Below are 22,786 nucleotides of genomic sequence, written 5' to 3'. Positions count from 1 at the left end.
CCTCCTAAGTAGCTGAGATTAACACGCGCATGCCACCACACCCGGCTAATTTTTGTATTTTTAGTAGAGACAGGGGTTTCACCAGGTTGGCCAGACTGGTCTCGAACTCCTGACCTCATGATCCACCCGCCTTGGCCTCCCAAAGTGCTGAGATTACAGGCGTGAGCCACTGTGCCTGGCCAAATTTTTGTACTTTTAGTAGAGATGGGGTTTCACCATACCATGCTTTTTTTTTTTTTTTTTTTTTTTTTTGAGACAGAGTCGCTCTGTCGCCCAGGTTAGAGTGCAGTGAGATCTCAGCTTACTGCAAGCTCCACCTCCCGGGTTCACACCATTCTATTGCCCCAGATTCCTGAGTAGCTGGGACTACAGGCGCCTGCCATCATGCCCGGCTAATTTTTTTTTGTATTTTTGGTAGAGATGGGGTTTCACCGTGGTCTCGATCTCCTGACCTCGTGATCCACCAGCCTCGGCCTCTCAAAGTGCTGGGGTTACAGGCATGAGTCACCGCGTCTGGCAAGGTTTCACCATGTTGATCAGGCTTGATGGCCTCGAACTCCTGACCTCAAGTGATTCACCTGCCTCGGCCTCCCAAAGTGCTGGGATTACAGGCATACGCCACTGTGCCCAGGTGAAACAAACATTCTTAAATACCAGTAGTAGAAATCTAAATTATTTTAACTTGCCGAAGTAATCTCTAATGATTAAAACATCAAGAGAATTGAAAATAGAGGATCACACAGTTATTGTTCTTCTAGGAATCTATCTTAAGGAAACAATGTAAAATAAGAATGATGGCTGGGCACGGTGGCTCATGCCTGTAATCCCAGCACTTCGGGAGGCTGAGGCGAGTGGATCACCTGAGGTCGGGAGTTCGAGACCAGCCTGGCCAACATGGTGAAACACCATCTCTACGAAAAATACAAAAAAAACCCAAAAAAACCACAAAACCAAAAACCAAAAAAAACTAGCTGGGCGTGGTGGTTGGCGCCTGTAATCCCAGCTACTCAGGAGGCTGAGGCAGGAGAATCTCTTGAACCTGGGAGGCAGAGGATGCAGTGAGCCGAGATCGCACCACTGCACTCCAGCCTGGGTAATAAGAGCAAAACTCCATCTCAAAAAAAAAAAAAAAATGACGCTTAATGTATCATGATAGTTACGGAAGAATAATTATAATTGAAATTAGGAAAAAAACAAACATTGAAAAAATTGGAATACTTAAATTACAATATAGAGTATAAGTCGGCCAGGCACAGCAGCTCACGCATGTAATTCCAATACTTTGGGAGGCTGAGGTGGGAAGATCACTTGAGTCCAGGGGTTTGAGGCCAGCCTGGGCAAAGTGACAAAACCCCATCTCTACAAAAAGTACAAAATGTTAGCTGGGCATGGTGGCACGTGCCTGTAGTCCCAGCTATTAGGGAAGTTGAGGTGTGAGGACAGCTTGAGCTTAGGGGCGGAGGTTACAGTGAGCTATAATTATGCCACTGCACTCCAGCCTGAGTGACAGAGTGGGACCCTGTCTTAAAGAAAACGAACAAAAACAGAGTATAAGTTTAAAATTACGCATATAGAAAAAGTTATTAGTTATTTAACTCCAGTTTAAAAAGGAGGTGTGAAGTGTCAAAATTTTATATATATAGTTTTTAAGATGTTTTTATAAGTGGAAAGAAATATATTTCAATTTACAAATAATTAGTTTTTCAGTGGTGGAATAAATGCTACATGCTCTTGTTTTTTTTTTTTTTTTACATTTTCTATAGAGCATATACTACTTTTATAATAGTAAAGGGGTTTAATAACACACACGACATTTAAAGAAAATATAGTAAAGGGGTAAAATAACCTACTTATCCTGTAAGTAAGAGGAAAAGTGATTAAGAGATCACTCTTTTTCCATATTACAGGCAGCACTGTTATATTTTGAGTAAGGTGACTTACTCTTTCGCTTTCCGATATCCATGTCAGAGGTAGCAGCTTCACATAAAAGCACCATTCCTAAGGTAACTCCACCATCTTAGAAAAATTGTTTAAGGAGAAATTCGCACAGACATAAAAGACATCCCATTTTACTATTTCCAGTTCTCATGAAGAAAATAAAATTAATATATAAACCTTCAACTCTTCATTATAAAAAATCAAAACAAGGAATCTTGTATCTATACAGCATGACGATTATTTCCTCTGAAGATATAAAAAATTAAAATTGGAAGATCACTTCATTTGCACAAAGAAAAACTGATATTTTAAACAAATGTCCCACCATAACTTACAGATGAAATATGAGTTTTCCCAAAATTGCACTTTGAAATAACCTGTCTGGACATTCAGTTATTGCCCTGACCTCAAACACATTTAAAAATATTAAATAGCTTTTTTTTTTTGAGACAGGGTCTGGCTCTGTCACCCAGGCTGGAGTGCAGTGATGCAATCTCAGCTCACTACAACCTCCACCTCCCGGGCTCAAGCCACCCTCCCACCTCAGCCTCCTGAGTAGCTGCAACTACAGGTGCTCACCACCACGCCCAGCTAAATTTTGTAATTTTTTTTTTTTTTTGTAGAGATGGGGTTTTGCCACGTTGCACAGGCTGGTCTTGAACTCTTGACCTCAAGCAATCCACCTGCCTCGGCCTCCCAAAGTGCTGGGATTACATGTGCGAACCACCATGCCCAGCCCTAAATAGCCATTTTGAATATTTCACCCCACCTCCCTAAAGAATACATTTGAAATATATATCATTAGGGAGAAGGTAACTACTTCTTATTTGAAAATTAATTTCTCAAAAATTTCTCCTGGCCTAGTTTAGCGGTTCACACCTGTAATCCTAACAGTTTTGGGAGGCCGAGGTGGGCAGACTGCTTAAGTCTGGGAGTTCGAAACCAGCCTAGGCAACATGGTGAGACCCTGTCTCTGCCAAAAAATATAAAAAATTGGCCAGGCATGGTGGCACATACCTGTAGTCCTCGCTACTTGGGAGGCTGAGGTAGGAGGATCGCTTGAACCTGGTAGGTTGAGGCTGCAGTTAGCCATGATCATACCACTGCACTCTAGCCTGCACGACAGAACTAGATCGTGTGTCAAAAAAAAAAAAAAATTCTCCATAGTTTCAATAATACTTTATTTTTAAATTTTTCCCCATGCCAAGATGCCAAGTGCATCAATAATTAGCCTTTAAAGCACAAATTACTACTAACCTATCTAATTTTATCCTATTCCAATAAAAAAGAAAAAAATCCAGCCGTGAGTGGTGGCTCACGCCTGTACTCCCAGCACTTTGGGAGGCACAGGCAGGCGGACCTGAAGTCAGCAGTTCAAGACCAGCCTGGCCAACATGGCAAAAACCCGTTTCTACTAAAAATACAGAAATTAGCCAGGCGTGGTGGCAGGCGCCTGTAATCCCACCTACTCGGGAGGCTGAGGCAGAAGAATCACTTGAACCCAGGAGGCAGAGGTTGCAGTGAGCCAAGATGGCACCACTGCACTCCAGCCTGGGTGACAGGACGAGACTTTGTCTCAAAAAAATAAAAAAGAAAGAAAAAAAAGGAAAAATCCCACATGTGCCATGACCATCCTTTTATTCACCTTAATAGGAGCTGCATAAATACAAAATAGAACTAACCACACAAATAGGTAACAGATGGCATGGTTGAATGTTAAAATAAGCAAATTCAAATTTTAAAGCAAATAGAATGTGTTCTAGTAGAAAAGACAGATCCACCCTGAAGTTTAGGGAATACTAACAGCAGCAAAACACTCCCAAATCAATTATGCATATGTACATATATGTCGTATGCTACCACATGTGGGTATCATTAAGCAGAAAGGGAAAAACATGTTTAGATGAGGCCTGAATTTATAATTGGCTCTAAAAATTGACTTTTTATCCCTTCATTACCATCTTGCATTCTTTTTTAAAAATTTTTATTTTATTTATTTGAGACAGGGTCTCACTCTGTCACCCAGGCTGGAGTGCAGTGGCACAATAACAACTCACTGCAACCTCCACCTCCCAGGCTCAAGAGATCCTCCTGCCTCAGCCTCCTGAGTAGCTAGGACTACAGGTGCATGCCACCATGCCAGGTTTGTTTTGTTGATATTTTTTTTTGTAGAGACGGGGTCTCACTATGTTGCCCAGGCTGGTCTCAAACTCCTGGAATCAAGCAATTCTCCAGCCTTGGCCTCCCAAAGTGCTGGAATTACAGGTGTGAACCAATGTGCCTGTGCCCCATCTTGCATTCTTTCTTCAATAGCCTCTTGTTAGGGATGATGCCCATTCATCATGTTTTCAGTTGTTCAGCCAAGTCTCTTCTTTATCTGCAGGTTTGTGCAAAGATTGATTCTTTCTTTCTTCCTTTCTTTCTTTCTTGTCTTTCTCTCTCTCTCTCTTTTTTTTTCTTTTTTTGGAGTTTTGCTCTGTCACCCAGGCTGGGGTGCAGTGGCACCATCTCGGCTCACTGCAACCTCTGACTCCCGGGTTCAATAAATTCTCCTGCCTCCGCCTCCTGAGTAGCTGGGATTATAGGCGCATGCCACCACACCTGGCTAATTTTTGTATTTTGAGTAGAGACTGGGTTTTGCCATGTTGGCCGGGCTGGTCTTGAACTCCTGACCACGGGTGATCCACTCACCTTGGCTTCTCAAAGTACTGGGGTTACAGGCATGAGCCACCATGCCTGGCCAAAGATTGATCATTTCTATAGGCTTTGATTACTGGGTACTCTGATTAATGATCGAGACTTGTTCTGGGGAAAGCTTGTCTTTGTATCATGGTTTATGTGCTTTTGCTTTGAATGAGCTTTCCATTGGTCTTTTGTGTACTCTTCTTAGCTGTCAACAGCTACGATGCACTTCAGTGTATACTGTTTTATTTCATTTATTGCATCTTTAAATTTTTACTAACACTGCTTACTATATGGCAGGCACTATAAACTGTTGGAAATAAAAACTTGAACAAAATAAAGATCCTACCATGAAGAAGATTACACTCTAGTGAGGAATACAAACAATGAAATACATACATTACACAGTCCTGATTAAATGTTACTCCAGGAGAACTGAGCAGAAACAGAGGAGACAGTATTCCATAACATACACAACTAGGCTATTAAAAGCTACTAGAAGGCCAGGCGTGGTGGCTCACGCTTGTAATCCTAGCACTTTGGGAGGCCAAGGCGGGTGGATCACCTGAGGTCAGGAGTTCAAGACCAGCCTGGGCAACATGGATATGATATATCCATTATATAAACATTAAGAATGTTGACTACTTTTCTTTTTCTTAGTATTTTCAGATTTCTTTGCAATTTTTATGTATTTTTATAAAGGCCATACAACATAGAAAATGCTTATATTAAGATAGCAAACTCCATGCAAAACATGTCTATAAGTATAAAACATGAACACCCTTACCATGAAACATTCATACAGAAATGAATGCAAGAGAATATGCAAAAGTAAACGTAGTTTATACCATTAAGGTTTCAGGTTAAAGGGGAACATTTTCCATACTGCTACTTTATTTTAAAAATTCAGGAGGCCAAGGTACGAGGATTGTTTGAGCCCAGGAGATTGAGACCAGGATGGATGACAGGGCGAGACTCCGTCTCTAGAAAAAATACAAAAATTAGCTAGGTGCAGTAGTGCACACCTATAGTCCCAGCTACTTGGGAGGCTGATGTGGGAGGACTGCTTGATTCTGGGAGGTTGAGGTTACAGCGAGCTATGGTGACCCCACTGCACTCCAGCCTGGGCAACACAACCTCTTTAAATCTCTTAAAATAATAATAATAATACAAAAATTGAAATATATTTATTGTGGGATTCCATTTACTGTGTTTGCTTTCCTTCTTTCTTTCTTTTTTTTTTGTTTTGTATTTTGAGACAAGGTCTGGCTCTATCAGCCAGGCTGGAGTGCAGTGGTGCGATCTCAGCTCACTGCAACCTCCACCTCCTGGACTCGAGCCACCCTCCTGCCTCAGCCTCCCAAGTAGTTGGGACTACAGGCATGCAGCACCACACTCAGTTAATTTATGTATTTTTTTTTTTACTAGAGAAAGGGTTTCGCCATGTTGGCTAGGCTGGTCTCGAACTCCTGGCCTCAGGTGATCTGCCCACCTCGGCCTCCCAAAGTGCTGGGATTACAGGCATGAGCCACCACACCCAGTCCTGTAGGATTCCATTTATGTAAGTTAACAAAAATAGGTAAAATAAACTCATAGTGTTAGCAGTCAGGATAGCAGTTACTTCTGGGTGGGAAGGTGGCAATCAGGAGGAATGATGATGGAGAATACTCAAGATGTGGGTAAAATTTTATTTATTGATGTGAGTTCTGGTTACATAAGTGTGTTCATTCTGTGAAAATTCATCAAAGTGGGCTGGGCACCGTGGCTCACGCCTGTAATCCTTGCACTTTGGGAGGCCAAGGCGGGCAGATCAGTAGAGCTCAGGAGTTCGAAACCAGCCTGGCCAACATGGTAAAACCCCGTCTCTACTAAAAATACCAAAAAAACTTAGCCAGGCATGGTGGCAGGTGTCTGTAATCCCAGCTACTCCAGAGGCGGAGGCAGGAGAATCGCTTTAACCTGGGAAGTGGAGGTTGCAGTGAGCTGGGATCACACCATTGCACTCTAGCCTGGGCAACAGAGCAAGACTCCATCTCAAAAACAAAAAACAAACAAACAGAAAAGAAAATTCATCAAACTGTAAACTTTTGTAAACTTTTCTGCATAATTGCAACACTTAAAATGTAATTTTAAAGGTTGCTTACATCAGGCAACTGATTATATAGTCTGCTTTATTAATCATGCCATAAATTGTGCAACATTAAACTAATAATAAACACGTGAATATTTTCCAAAATCATAACTACTACTTAGAGGTGGCCTCAGTCTATTAATTCTTATCAACCTGGAAGCTGTAAACAATGTTACTGGTCTTGAGGTTTCATATTTACTTTAAAAGAAAGTGGGGGCCGGGTGCGGTGGCTCATGCCTGAAATCCCAGCACTTTGGGAGGCCGAGGTGGGTGGATCACCTGAGGTCAGGAGTTCAAGACCAGCCTGGCCAACCTGGTGAAATCCTGTCTCTACTAAAATAAAGAAATTAGCCGGGTTTGGTGGTGCACGCCTATAATCCCAGCTACTCAGGAGGCTGAGGCAGGAGGATCGCTTGAACCCAGGAGGTGGAGGTTGCAGTGAGCTGGGATCATGCCACTGTACTCCACCCTGAGCAACATAGTGTGACTCCGTCTCAAAACAAAAAACTAACTAACTAAATAAATAAAAAAGAAAGAGGGGTCAGGCGTGGTGGTACACGTCTGTAATCCCAGGTACTCGGGAGGCTGAGGCAGGAGGATCGCTTGAATCCAGGAGGTGGAGGTTGCAGTGAACCAAGATGGTGCCACTGTACTCCAGTCGGGGCAACAGAGCGAGACTCCACTCAAAAAAAAAAGGGGGGTTGGGGAGTGGTTAAGCCTTCCCTAATATTCCTTACCTCTGACAAAATTATTCATTTTCTCACTATTTCTGGTACACAGCACTTAAGTCACTGTCTTACAATCTGTATATATGTCTGACCCTGAAAAAAGTTCACTTTTTGCATCCTAATAACCAAACACAAGACATTCTATATCCCAACAGGCTTGCAATCTGTTCCAAATGTATACGAAACCTTAGGCTAATGCTCAATCTTTAGGGAGAGGTAAAATGACAATTTTCTAATTTCTTAAACTTCTTATATATTTAAAAGTTTAAGACAAAGCTAAAAGATGAACCCCAAATCAACTAATTAATATTTTACAATTTTAATTGCTCTTTTGCTCCATTATTCAATTTCAAAGTACTAGTGAGACAAATTGATTAAAGATACTGAAAATTTTCCAAGGTGTAACAATTTGTTAATCCATCAAACCAATAATTTGTTAGTCCATCAAACCATACTTTCCTGTTCTTTTTTTTCCCCTTTGAGACAGAGTCTCACTCTGTTGCCCAGGCTGGAGTGCAGTGGCAGTCTCGGCTTACTGCAACCTCCACCTCCTGGGTTCAAGCAATTCCCATGCCTCAGCCTCCTGAGTAGATGGAATTACAGGTGCACACCACCGTTCCTGGCTAATTTTTGTATTTCTTGTTGAGATGAGGTTTTGCCATGTTGGCCAGGCTGAATTCATCAAACCATAATGAACATTTTCTTTTTTTTTTTTTTTTTGAGATAGTCTCACTCTGTCATCCAGGCTGGAGTGCAGTAGCACCATCTTGGCTCACTGCAACTTCCGCCTCCCAGGTTCAAGCAATTCTCTGGCCTCAGTCTCCCCAGTAGCTGGGATTACAGGCGTGCACCACCATGCCCAGCTAATTTTTGTATTTTTAATAGAGACAGGGTTTCACCATGTTGGCCAGGCTGGTCTTGAACTCCTGATCTCAGGTGATCTGCCTGCCTCGGCCTCCCAAAGTGTTGGGATTACAGGTGTGAGGCAGCACACCTGGCCACCTGGCTAAGTTTTGTATTTTTGGTAGAGACGGGCTTTCACCATGTCGGCCAGGCTGGCCTCAAACTCCTGACCTCAAATGATCTGCCTGCCTCCACCTCCTAGAGTGCTGGGATTACAGGCGTGAGCCACCACGCCCAGTCCATAAACGAACATTTTCAAGTAAAATTTTAGGATTAAAAAAGTAAAGTTTGGGTAATATTTTTCTTTCAGCCTTTTTTAACCCCTGAGATGGAGTTTCACTCTTATTGCCCAGGCTGGAGAGCAATCACATAATCTCTGCTCACTTCAACCCCCGCCTCCCAGGTTTAAGAGATTCTCCTGCCTCAGCCTCCTGAGTAACTGGGATTACAGGCACCCGCCACCAGTGGGTTCAGCAAATTTTTTTGTATTTTTAGTAGAGATGGGGTTTCATCATGTTGGCCAGGCTGGTCTCGAACTCCTGATCTCAGGTGATCTACCTGCCTTGGCCTCCCAAAGTGCTGGGATTACAGCATGAGCCACCGCGCCTGGCCTCAGTCCTCTTTCTTCTCATATGGACTAGGTATATATTGTTAATCTTTCAGCTCACCATTTCATGGTTGAATAGATTAACTCTCCCAGGTTTGGGCTGGATGTTAAGCAGTAAGTATATTTTCCACAGTGCATAAGAATATTTTCCCAAATATCCTTCAATTAAAATCAGTTAAAATCAAAAGCTTAATTTTTTTTAGAATGTTTTCCTTAAAATCTCTAATCATCAACATAGTATAATAAAACTGGGAGAGACATACACAAACATTTACTAAAGACAGAATTTTCAGTGGTTTTGAATTTTTTTCTTTATACTTATTTGTATTTTCTAAATTTTCTTTAATCTGTATTCCTTTTGCAATCAGAAAAAATATATATTTAATTTTTTTTTTCTTTTTATTAGAGACAGGGTCTCACTGTGTCATCCAGGCTGGAGTGCAGTGGTGTGATATCGGCTCACTGTTGCCTTGACCTCCTGGGCTCAAGTGATCCTCCCGCCTCAGCCTCCCTGGTAGCTGGGACCATAGGCATGCATCACTATACTTGGCTAATTTTCTTGTGTGTATTTTTTTGTAGAGATGGGGTTTTGCCATGTTGCCCAGGCTGGTCTTAAACTCCAGGCCTCAAGCAATCTACCTATCACAGCCTCCGAAAGTGCTAGGATTACAGGTGTGAGCCACCACGCCCAGCTCATTCTAGTATATCAATGTCAGGACACCCTGGCTGAGAACATTACATTTGTTCGCCTTGTTGATTTGTTCCAGAGTCAGTGCTTATGTATTCAGGTGGGTAAACTATGTTTAGCAATATTACGTAATTTAGATTCTTACTTATCTGACATTGCTTTTACCTGTCTTTGCAGCTTACAGAGGCATCCACTTTTAGATGTAAGAAAATAAAAATTAGCTCGGGCCAAGAAAGTAAAAATATTCCCTGTCATTCAAGAGGATGGAACAACACACACATAAAGCAGCTGCAAAGTCCGCAGGAAGAATTTTTCCCTAGCACACACTTCAGCTGTAAAATGTCAAAATATCCCCATCTCTGAGTAACTACTGTTTTCTTACTGAGGAATATTGGTCTTTAAATAGACTTCTTGCAATTATGTGAGTAAAAATGAAATATTCTTGCTTGGAAGATCTAAGTCACTCAATTTACAAGTATAATTTCTAAGTAGCCTCAATTTACAACCAAGGTATAGAGCTTCAAAGAAGAAGTTTTTGAAGACAAAAATTCCACATTTATGTTAACTTTGTAGTTTCCAAGAAAACAGAACCCTGGGTCTGCTTCACAGTTCAGACCTGATGTTGACCCCTTTACACAGTCTTACACTGCTTTTAGCCTATCAAAACAATGCTTTAAATTTCACATAAACTACACTATTCTCCCAAATCCTATTACAACTCCATCTTTTCTTTGTTAAGATGTTCCATGGTTCTTCTAATGTACAGTCGTCCTTGTATTAATAAGTCAATAAACCTGGCCCTATCAGACTACAGATTTGTTCCTAGTAGTCTTTAGTTTTTGGGCTGGAGAGGATGACACGGTAATGATTTTCAAAGGATATCGTGACCTGCATTAAGAGAACAGCCCCAGCCGAATGCTGTAGAGAGAATACTAGACTGTGAGAAAACAGACAAAATACAGTAAGAAAGACTTATCATAAAAGGATACTAAATAGAAGAACAATGTGTGTTTCAGCTACAAACTGGGCTTGACTGCTTCCATGGATATAATTCTAGGAGGGAAAACAGACAAAATGGAATCTTTAGGTATACGTTAAATGTTGGTATGCTAACCCTAAAACGGGATATTTTAAACTATGAAATTATTAATTCACCTGATAAAGCATGTGACATACTCTGGATCTGTGGCATTCATCAGTAAGTTTGGTTACTATAAAGCTATTTTTGTATTATCTCTTCTCTATTTGTCTTTTCCTTGTACTAATACTATGTTTATTTTTGAGACAAGGTCTTGCTCTGCTGCCCAGGCTGGAGTGCAGTAGCATGATCATAGCTCATTGCAACCCTAAAGTCCTGGCTCCGGTGATCCTCTTGCCTCAGCATCCCAAGTAGATGGGACTACAAGTATGTACCACCATGCCTGCTCAGCTAATTTTTAAATTTTTATTAGAAATGAGATCTTGCTATGTTGGCCAGGCTGGTCTCAAACTCCTGGGCTCAAGCAATCCTCCCACCTCAGCCTCCCAAATGCTTGGACATCGTACTTACATTTTCAACAATAGAATATGTCAGAAAACTTGTTTTTTTTTTTTTCTTTTCTTTTTTGTTTTTCATAGAGATGGTGTCTCACTATGCTGCCCAAGTTGGTCTTGAACTCCTGGCCTCAAGTGGTCCTCCTGCCTCAGTCTCCCAAGTGCCAGGATTACAGGTATTAGTTACCACATCTGGCTCTGTTTTTTTTTTTTTTTTTTTTTTTAAAGAGATGGATCTTGCTATGTTGTCCAGGCTGGGCTAGAACTCCTGGATTCAAGTCATCCTCCTGCCTCAGCCTCCCAAGTAGCTGGGACTACAAATGCAAAACACTGCACCTGGGTGAGAAAACTAGTATTTAAGTGTACAAGACCATGAGGTACAATAATGTAGGCTCCATGAAGACAGGGATCACGTTTTTCCTGTTTATCACTATATTTAATAACACTTAGCACAGTGCTTAGAAACAGAGGATGCGCAGGTACTTCTTGATCAAATTTTCTATTTAGTTGAAGGCTGTCTTTCATTCTTAGCCAGCTTGGTTAGAAGGATTCACCAAATGGGAAAGGAACTTCCCACTTTTAAAAGCACTGTGGCCGGGTGCAGTGGCTCATGCCTGCAGGCCTATATTCCCAGCACTTTGGGAGGCTGAGGCAGGTGGATCACCTGAGGTTGGGAGTTTGAGACCAGCCAGACCAACATGGAGAAACCCTGTCTCTACTAAAAATACAAAATTAGCTGGGCGTGGTGGCGCATGCCTGTAATCCCAGCTACTCAGGAGGCTGAGGCAGGAGAATTACTCGAACCAGGGAGGTGGAGGGTGCCGTGAGCTGAGATTATGCCATTGCACTCCAGCCTGGGCAACAAGAGCGAAACTCCGTCTCAAAAAAGAAAAGCACTGCATGGTCTTATCAGTGATGCAAGCTTGTTAACACAGAGAGACTGAAAATTGAAGACTAAATCCAGCTCCTTCATATGCTGGCACTGTTCTCATTGAGTTAACTTTGGTCTACAAAAGGAAAGAAATCCCAGACTTCCCTTACCACATGTCCTGTGTGGGGATTCTTATGGGCATATGGTGGTCCTCTTATATGGTTCCACATTTGACCAGATGTCATAGCAAGCACAAAACACTAGGAAACAAAAAATAATAAAATATTCATAGTCGAACTGTCCTTGTCTTGATTAGATAATAGGAATATAAAAATGTGCATCTGTTTAGATAAGACAAAGAATTTTTTGCAGATAAATGATTTATTGATTAAGGCTTATATTTCATCCCAAGGATCACAATTCAGTAATACCTCAAAGGAAAACACTATATATGTATATATTTTTTGAGATGGAGTCTCACTCTGTCGGCAGGCTGGAGTGTAGTGGCGCCATCTCGGCTCACTGCAACCTCCGCCTCCCAGGTTTAAGCGATTCTCCTGCCTCAGCTTCCCGAGTAGCAGGTGCACGCCACCACGCCCAGCTAATTTTTGTATTTTTAGTGCAGAGGGTTTCACTATGTTGGCCAGGTTGATCTCGGTCTCTTGACCTTGTGATCTGCCCACCTTGGCCTCCCAAAGTGCTGGGATTATAGGCGTGAGCCACTGTGCCAGACCAGGAAAACACTATTTAAAAATTATTAACTATGCAGACATAAGTTTGAAAATTGAACAGTGAAAAGGCGTTTTAGAATAATATTTTCAGGCTGGACATGGTGGCTCATGCCTGTAACCCCAGCACTTTGGGAGGCCAAGGTGGGCAGAGCACCTGAGGCCAGGAGTTCAAGACCAGCCTGGCCAACAGGATGAAACCCTGTCTCTACTAAAAGTACAAAAAAGTTAGCTGGGCGTGGTGGCACGCACCTGTAATTCCAGCTACTCAAGAGAGGCTGAGGCAGGAGAATCACTTGAGCCCAGGAAGCAGAGGTTGCAGTGAGCAGAGATGGCACCACTGCACTCCAGCCTGGGCGACAGACCAAGACTCCGTCTCAAAAAAAAAAGAATAATATTTCCAGAACAACTAGAGATTTTCATAGAGATGACAGTCTGTCATTTAGGTTGAATAAAAGGCAGGTACAATCAGTTCCTTGAAGTTCTGGCCATGCTAATGAGATAATGAATGAAACAAAATGATTTTAAGACAGAAAATAAAAATACATAAAACTATTTTCCTCAGGTAAGAAATAAAATGCTATTTCTCATATAAATAAAAGTTTACCTAAAAATACATTATTAGTTTTATTCAAATAATTTTTTGTCTTCTAAAATTCACTCACCAAAGCTGCAAAAGCCCATCCAGTTTTATTAAAGAGAAATTCCATATTGCTTCTTCGAAGATACACAAGTCCACCAATAACAGCCAAAAGCAATCCCAACATAAGGGGACCGGCATAATTTGGGGGTCTAATCACTCTAATCTAATGGAAAGGAGAGAAAAACATGTTAAAGTATAAATTTTTTTTACTAATTATATCGGTCAAAATAAAATCTGAAGTGAAAGCAATCAAAATTAGTGTGGTTACTTTCAGAAAAATGATTCTTTTTATTTTATCCCAATCAAAATAGTCTATAATGTAACCTAAAATAGGATAGAATAGGTACAATATTCTATTTAACCACAACATAACATCTTTTAGAGTAAGAAGAATTCGCCAGGTGCAACTAGATAACCCACAGATTAAGAAGGTCGAAAGAGTGGTTTCCATGTTGAATAGGGTAACAGAGATTGTTTTGCAATTTCACTCATTCATCAAGATGATTCTGTTTAATGCTACTTATGAAGGGACTGACAAACTAGTACCACCTCAGTGATATGGGGACAAGACTAATTAGGGTCTCCCAGTAAGATTCAAAGGGGATAATGGCCAAGAAACAGTCTACAAAGTTGGAAACTTACATTGACATCAGTTCTGTCGGCGATCCACCGGGCAATCTGCTCAGCTGAGAAACCCCGCACCTGTAACTCATATGTATCACCCCGTTTGGGTTTCCCTTTTGCAGGAAAGTTGATGAAAGTTGGAGCTGAATTCATGTTTAGCTGAATAAAAAGGAGCCCATGAAAATATACATTATCAGGAAAATAATCTTAATTGCAGTTAACATCTTGAAATTTAGGCATTTTACAAAGACGAGGAGGCCTGGGTTTAGGTAGGTTAAGTGAGTTGGTTCACCCAAGGAAAGCGGTAAGTGGTGGAGCAGGCTTTAAAAACAAAGCTGCCTGTGACCTTAAGCATTATACTCTACTCACCAAATATACATTCCAGCTAAGAAACCTATATTTTACTCCACTAGAATGGAAACTTTGCCATACCACAGATATTTTAATCTATTCAGAGATTATGCAAAATGAATACATTTATGAGCACTAAAATAATCTTATGTAGCTGAGTAAGCTCCAAACAGAGTGCATTCTCAATCTGGAGGAACCAAGATAATAAAATAATGCTCAAAACGGCAGTGAAAAACAATACAAAATGGAGGCTACATGCAGAAATAGTCAATTCCAAAAAGGTTCATAAATGTTTACTGATGAGCATCACATTTCTCTATTCTCCATCATGACATCATGATATATTTGAGAAGACAACACTGTAAATACTAAGGTAAAGAAACCATAACCCTCTCAATCTGCATTATATCATTTTTTATTTTTTTGAGATGGAGTCTCACTCTGTCACCCAGGTTGGTGACAATCTTACAGAGATTGGCTTGCACAAACCAATATTTATTTATTTATTTATTTATTTATGAGATGGAGTCTCACTCTGTTCCCCAAGCTGAAGTGCAGTGGCACGATCTTGGTTCACTGCAACCTGTGCCTCCCAGGTTCAAGCAATTCTCCTGCCTCAGCCTCCCAAGGAGCTGGGATTACAGGTGTGCGCCACCACACCCAGCTAATTTTTGTATTTTTAGTAGAGACAGGGGTTCACCATGTTGGCCAGGCTGGTGTTGAACTCCTGACTGCAAATGAACCACCAGCCTCAGCCTCCCAAAGTTCTGGGTTTATAAGCATAAGCCACCGTGCCTGGCCTTACAATTATAATTTTAAAATCTCAGCCAATAAAATAATCCAACTCCCATGCTTTGATTCTTTAGTTAAAATCCTTCTAACAGTAAGTTTTCAGACTTTCCCATAAGGTGAGAGCATGTACTGACTACTGCTTATCATTATTTTGGTCTCTTTGCCTGTATAATATGGTAAATTAATGAATTAATAGATAACTCCTTCGGTTACCAATGTCCATAGATTGATATGCCTCGGTCAGCAGGCACAAAATCCCTAAAGGTAAATAAATTCTGGTTATCCTGTTAAAATTCGATTTCTATGATTGCAAAGCTAAGAACCAAATCTTACACAATGTTCAGTCTATCAAATGCTGCCCAAATTTTAGGTCAAACTCTTTCTTCAATATTTGTTTAGTTATACCACCTTTACATTTTGAAAATGTGTATAAAAATAAAAACTGGCCGGGCATGGTTGCTCACGCTTATAATCCCAGCACTCTGGGAGCTGAGGTGAGTGGATCATGAGGTCAGGAGTTCGAGACCAGCCTGACCAAGACAGTGAAACCCCGTCTGTACTAAAAATACAAAAATTAGCTGGGCATGGTGGTGGGCACCTGTAATCCCAGCTACTTGGGAGGCTGAGGCAGGAGAATTGTTTGAACCCGGGAGGCGGAAGTTGCAGTGAGCCGAGATTGTGTCACTGCACTCCAGCCTGGGCGACAGAGTTAGACTCTGTCTCTAAATAAATAAATAAACAAATAAAAATAAAAACAAAGTAACATATAAACACATTTATCTTGTAAAAACTATTTTTAAAAACATTATATGGTTATAAGGACCAATTCTAGTTCATTCTGGCAGCCACAGTTACCATTTCCAGATCTTTTTGAATTTATTAATATATGTGTTTATACCACCAGAAAACATATAATATTGCTTTCTGTTTTAACATAAATGGTATCATATTAATGGTATTTTCCTAGTTGTTTTCCTTTTTACTAACTAAAAATAATGTTGCAGTGAACATCCTTGCACATATCTCCCTGTACCCATGTGAAAGTGATTCCTAGCAATGGGATTGTTAGGTCATAGGATAGAAATATTTTTTAATTAAAATGGATAGTGGCCAGGCAAGGTGGCTCACACCTGCAATCCCAGCACTTTGGGAGGCCGAGGCAGGTGGATCACTTGAGGTCAGGAGTTTGAGACCAGTCTGGCCAACATGGTAAAACCCCATCTCTACTAAAAATACAAAAATTTGCTGGGTGTGGCGGTGGGTGCCTGTAACCCTAGTTACTCAGGAGGCTGAGGCAAAAGAATCACTTGAACCTGGGAGGCAGAGGTTGCAGTGAGCCGCGACCGTGCCACTGCATTCCAGCCTGGGCGACAGAGTAAGATTCTGGCTTAAAAAAAAAAAAAAAAAAAAAATGGATATAGCCAAATTGCCCTCCAAAGTGGCTGTGCCAAAATATACTTCTACCTAACAATGCAGTAATGTATCCATTTCCCTATATACTTGCCAAAAGTTGATCTGATGGATGAAGGCTGTACTTTATCATTATCATACTACTAATTTGTGCTTCCCTGCTTACTAATAAAATTTCTTTACAACAACTTAGTAATCCGAAAACATCTTTTTTTCTTTTGTTTGAGAAGGAGTCTCACTCTGTTGTCCAGGCTGGAGTGCACTGGTGCAGTCTTGGCTCACCACAACCTCTGCTTCCTGGGTTCAAGCGATCTTCCTACCTTACCCTCCCAAGTAGCTGGGATTACAGGCATGCACCATGATGCCCAGCTACTTTTTTTTTTTTTTGTATTTTTAGTAGAGACAAGGTTTCGCCATGTTGGCCAAGGTGGTCTCGAACTCATGACCTTAAGTGATCTGCCTGCCTCAGCCTCCCAAAGTGCTGGGATTACAGGCATGAGTCACCATGCCCGACCTGAAAATATCTTGTAGCCCAATGACACAATCAACAGAGTAAAAAGAAAACCTGTGGAATGGGAGGAATTATCTGCAAATCATTTATCTAATAAGGAGTTAGTATTCAGAATAGTCTGGGCATGGTGGCTCACGCCTGTAATCCCAGCACTTTGGGAGGCCAAGGCAGGTCTATCACTTGAGGCCAGGAGTTTGAGACCAGTCTGGTCAACATGTCTCTAGTAGAAACCGTGTCTCTACTAAAAATACAAAAAATAGCCAGGTGTGGTGGCACATGCCTGTAATTCCAACTACCTGGGTGGCTGAGACACGAGAATTGCTTGAACCCGGGAGGCAGAGGTTGCAGGGAGCCAAGATTGCGCCACTGAGCTCCAGCCTGGGTGACAGAGTGAGACTCTGTCTCAAAAAACAAACAAAAAAATAAAAACAACAACAAAATTTAGAATATATAAAGACCTCCTACAAGTCAACAACAAAAAACAACTTGATTTACAAAATGGGCAACACGGGTGGGCACAGTGGCTCATGCCTGTAATCCCGGCACTTTGGGAGGCCGAGGCAGGTGGATCACCTGAGGTCGGGAGTCTGCGACCAGCCTGACCAACATGGAGAAACCCCGTCTCTACTAAAAATATGAAAAAAGTAGCCGGGCATGGTGATGCATGCCTGTAATCCCAGCAACTCGGCAGGCCGAGGCAGGAGAATCGCTTGAACCTGGGAGGTGGAGGTTATGGTGAGCCGAGATCGCGCCATTGCACTCCAGCCTGGGCAACAAAAGCGAAACTCTGTCTCAAAAGAAAAAAAGAAAAGAAAAGGCACACACACACACACAATGGGCAAAGAACTTGACGTCTCTCCAAAGAAGATATACAAATGGTCAACAAACACATGAAAAGATGTTCAATATTACTAATCATATGGAAATAAAAACCAAAACCACAATGAGATACCACCTCACACTCAGTAAGATGGCTATTATCCAAAACAAATGAACAAAAAACCCCAGAAAAGAACAAGTGGTTGCCAGCATGTGGAGAAACTGGAACTCTTGTGCACCATTGGTGGGAAAGTAAAATGGTGTACCTGCTATGGAAAACAGCATGGAGGTTCCCCAAAAGATTAAAAATAGAATTACCATATGATCTAGCAATTCTACTTCTAAGTATATAACCAAAAGAACTGAAAGCAGGGTCTTGAAGAGATTATTTGAACACTCATGTTCATAGCAGCATTATTCACAATAGCCAAAAACTGGAAGCAACCTAAGTATTCACTGACAGATGTATGGGTAGACAAAATAAGATGTACACATACAATGCAATATTATTCAGCTTTGAAAAGGAAGGAAGTTCTGACACATGCTATAACATGGATGAACATTGAGGATATAATGCTAAGTGAAATAAGCTAGTCACAAGTAGACAAATACTATATAATTCCACCTATATTAGGTACCTAGTGCAGTCAAATTCAGAGACAGAAAGTAGAATGGTGGTTGTCAGGGACTGGGGGAGTGGGGAAATGAAGTTGTTTAATAGCTATAAAGTTTCAGTTTTGGAAGATGAAAGAATTCTGGAGATTGGCTGTACAACAATGTGAATGTACCTAACACTACTGACCTGTACATTAAAAAAATGGTAAACATAATAAATTAATTATATATATTTTGCCACTACTAAAAATTACAAAAAAAACCCACCAAAACCCCTTGTAGACTTTGAAATTCCTTGGAGGTTAATGAGCCAAAATAAGATACACTATTTTTAGTAGGTATCTGTTTTCACACATGCTTAGCTTTTGCATACTGTGGTATATGACACTGTTACTTAGAGAAGATTTGAATCTCTTCCACAGATGGACTCACTACCATCCTTATACTTTTGGCTCTAAAATCTAGCTCTAAAATAGAGTAATGGAAATCAATATTAAAAACTATTCAAGGTACAAAACTGTAGGTAACAAAAACAAAAATAGACAAATGGGTCTATATTAAGCTAAAAAGCTTCTGCAAAGCAAAGGAAACAATCAACAAAGTGAAGAGACAATCTGTTGAATGGGAGAAAATATTTACAAACTATTCAACAAGGAACTAATGTCCAGAATACACAAAAAATTCAAACAACTCTAAAAAGAAAATAAAACTAAAATAGAAACAAAAAAAAATTCAAATCACTCAACAGTAAAAAAGCAAATAATCCCATTAAAAAGTGGGCAAAGGACATGAATAGCCATTTCTCAAAAGAAGACACACATGGCCAACAGGTATATGAAAAAATGCTCAACATCACTAATCATCAGGAAACGCAAATCAAAACCACAGTGAGATATCATCTTCTCCCAGTTAGGATGGCCACTATCATTATTATTATTATTATTATTAGAAAAGCTCCTTTTCTGCTTGCCTGTTGCCTCCTTGCAATGTGTTTTCCTACTTTCTCTAATAAATCTGCCTTTCTTTACCTTAACAAACAAACAAAAACAGATGCAAGGATATGGAGAAAAGGGAACTCATGGCCAGGCATGGTGGCTCATTCCTGTAATCCCAACACTTTGGGAGGCCGAGGCGGGTGGATTACCTGAGGTCAGGAGTTCGAGATCAGCCTGGTCAACATGGTGAAACCCCGTCTCCACTAAAAATACAAAAATTAGCTGGATGTGGTGGTGTGTGCCTGTAATCCCAGTTGCTTGGGAGGCTGAGGCAGGAGAATCGCTTGAACCCAGGAGGCGGAGGTTGCAGTGAGCTGAGAACTGCACTCCAGCCTGGGCAACAGAGCGAGACTCCATCTCAAAAAAAAAAGGGAACTCATACACTGTTGGTGGGAAATTAAATTAGTATAGCCATTATGAAAAACAGTATGAAGATTTCCCAAGAAACTAAAAATAGAACTAGCATTTGATCCAGCAATGCCATTACTGGATATGTATCCAAAGAAAGGAAATCAGTATATCAAAGGGATACTTGCACCCCCATGTTTACTGCAGCACAATAGCAAAGATAAGGAATCAACCTAAGCATCCATCAACAGACGAACAGATCAAGAAAACGTGGTATTGGGCCAGGCGCAGTGGCTCACGCCTGTAATCCTAGTACTTTGGGAGGCCGCAGCAGGTGGATCAGTTGAGTTTAGGAGTTGGAGACCAGCCTGGCCAACATGATGAAACCCCATCTCTACTAAAAATACAAAACAATTAGCCAGGCGGGGTGGTGCACACCTGTAATCCCAGCTACTCAACACACTGAGGCAGGAGAATCGCTTGAACCTGGGAGGTTGCAGTGAGCCAAGATCGTGCCACTGCACTCTAGCCTGGGCGACAGAGCAAGACTCCATCTCAAAGAAAAAGAAAATGTGGTGTATATATACAATGGAATTATGTGGAATACTCCACCATAAAAAAGAATGAAATCATGTTATTTGCAGTAATATGGAACTGGAGGTTATTTTGTGAAATAAGCCAGGCACAGAAAGACAAATATGGCATGTTCTCATATGTGGGAGCTAAAAAGTTGAATTCATGCAGGTACAGAGTAGAATGGCAGACACCAGAGGCTGGGAAGAGTGTATGTGTGTGTGTTGTGGTGGGGGTGTGGGGGGAGAGGGGTGCGGGAGTGGGCAATGAAGAGAGGTTGGTTAATGGGTACAATCATACAGTTAGAAGGAGGAAGATCTAATGTTCGATAGCAGAGTAGGGTGACTATAATTAACAACAATGGCGTGAAGCCAGGAGGCAGAGCTTTCAGTGAGCCGAGATCGTGCCACTGCACTCCAGCCTGGGTGACAGAGCGAGACTCCGTCTCAGAAAAAAAAAAAAAAAATTAGCAAGGCGTGGTGGCGGGCACCTGTAATTCCAGCTATTCAGGAGGCTGAGGCAGAAGAATCACCTGAATCCAGGAGGCAGAAGTTGCAGTGAGCCGAGATCGAGCCACTGCACTCTAGTCTGGGCAACAGAGTGAGACTCCATCTCAAAAAAACTAAAACTAAAAAGAAAAATAAAAAAACTAGCCAGGCGTGGTGGCAAGCACCTGTAATCCCAGCTACTTGGGAGGCTGAGGCAGGAAAATTGCTTGAACCCAAAAAGGCAGAGGCTGCCAGTGAGCCAAGATTGTGCCATTGCACTCCAGCCTGGGCAACAGAGCAAGACTCTGTCTCAAAAACAAAAAATAGTTGTGAGGGGTCATGACTGACAGAGCAGGTGGGTATGTGATCCAGGGCCCAGGAAACAGGTTCAGTTTCAAACAAGAAAAGATCTACTTTTCTACTAAGACTAGAGGTAAGGGGACAAAAAAAATCAACTCATGATGGACCAGAAACTTAAATCTAAGACCTGAAACCACAAAAATTCTAGAAGATAACATTGTAAAAACTCTTTTTTTTGAGACTGAGTCTCACTCTATCGCCCAGGCTGGCTATCTCGGCTCACTGTAACCTCCGCCTCCTGGGTTCAAGCGATTCTCATGCCTCAGCATCCCGAGTAGCTGGGATTACAGGCACCCGCCACCACACCCGGCTAATTTTTGTATTTTAGTAGAGACGGGGTTTCACCATGTTGGCCAGGCTGGTATTGAACTCCTGACCTCGAGTGATCCGACCACCTCAGCCTCCCAAAGTGCTGGGATTACAGGTGTGACCCACCACGCCCAGTTGAAAAACTCTTCTAGACATTCGCTTAGGCAAAGAATTCATGGCTAAGACCCCAAAAGCAAATGCAGCAAAAACAAAAATGAATAAATGGGACCTAATTAAACTAAAAAGCTTCTGCACAGTAAAAGATATAATCTGCAGAGTAAACCAACAACCCAGAGTGGGAGAAAATATTTGCAAACTGTGCATCTGACAAAGGACTAATATCCAGAATCTACAAAGAACTCAAACAAATCAGCAAGAGGAAAACATACAATCCCATCAAAAAGTCGGTAAAGGACAAAAATAGACATTTCTCAAAAGAAGATATACAAATGGCCAACATCTTATCAGGGAAATGCAAATCAAAACCACAGTGAAATATTACTTTACACCTGCAAGAATGGCCATAATTAAAGTCAAAAAACCATAGATGTTGGCGTGGATGTAGTGAAAAGGGAATACTTTTAACACTGTTGGTGGGAATGTAAACTAGTAAAACCACTATGGAAAACAGTATGGAAATTCCTTAAATAACTCAAAGTAGAACTACTATTTCACCCAGCAATCCCACTACTGGGTATCTCCCAAAGGAAAAAAAGTCATTATATGAAAAAGACACATACACACGCATATTTATAGCAGCACAATTCACAATTGCAAAGATACGGAACCAACCTAAGTGTCCATCAACCAATGAGTGGATCAAGAAAATGTGGTATACATAAATCATGGAATACTACTCAGTCATAAGAAGGAATGAAATAATGTATTTTGCAGCAACTTGGATGGAGCGGGAAGTCATTATTCTAAGTGAAGTAACTTAGGAATGGAAAACCAAGTATCGTTATGTTCTCACTTATGAGTAGGAACTAAACTATGAGGATGCAAAGGCATAAGATTGATATAATGGACGTTGGGAACTTTGTGGGGAAAGGGTCAGAGAGGGATGAAGGATTAAAGACTACATATTTGGGTACAGTGTACACTGCTAGGGGGATGGGTGTGCCAAAATCTCAGAAATC

The 22,786-nt window shown here is 41.2% G+C and overlaps 1 protein-coding gene across 1 annotated transcript in view; it reads right to left on the bottom strand.

Annotated features, from left to right (window-relative positions):
* MAGT1 (magnesium transporter 1) overlaps window positions 1–22,786 on the bottom strand; it is a 53,722-nt gene that overhangs the window by 12,423 nt on the left and 18,513 nt on the right. The window contains 5 exon segments of the mRNA XM_033200895.1: window positions 1,942–2,016; window positions 10,667–10,730; window positions 12,252–12,341; window positions 13,475–13,615; window positions 14,095–14,235. Coding sequence (XP_033056786.1) covers window positions 1,942–2,016; window positions 10,667–10,730; window positions 12,252–12,341; window positions 13,475–13,615; window positions 14,095–14,235 — 511 coding nt within the window.

Source organism: Trachypithecus francoisi, unplaced genomic scaffold (assembly GCF_009764315.1).
Source record: "Trachypithecus francoisi isolate TF-2019V2 unplaced genomic scaffold, Tfra_2.0 Lachesis_group6, whole genome shotgun sequence".
In the NCBI taxonomy this organism is placed as follows: Eukaryota; Metazoa; Chordata; class Mammalia; order Primates; family Cercopithecidae; genus Trachypithecus; species Trachypithecus francoisi.
The sequence above is the reverse complement of the archived record's forward strand: the minus strand, read 5'-3'. Positions and strand labels throughout refer to the sequence as shown.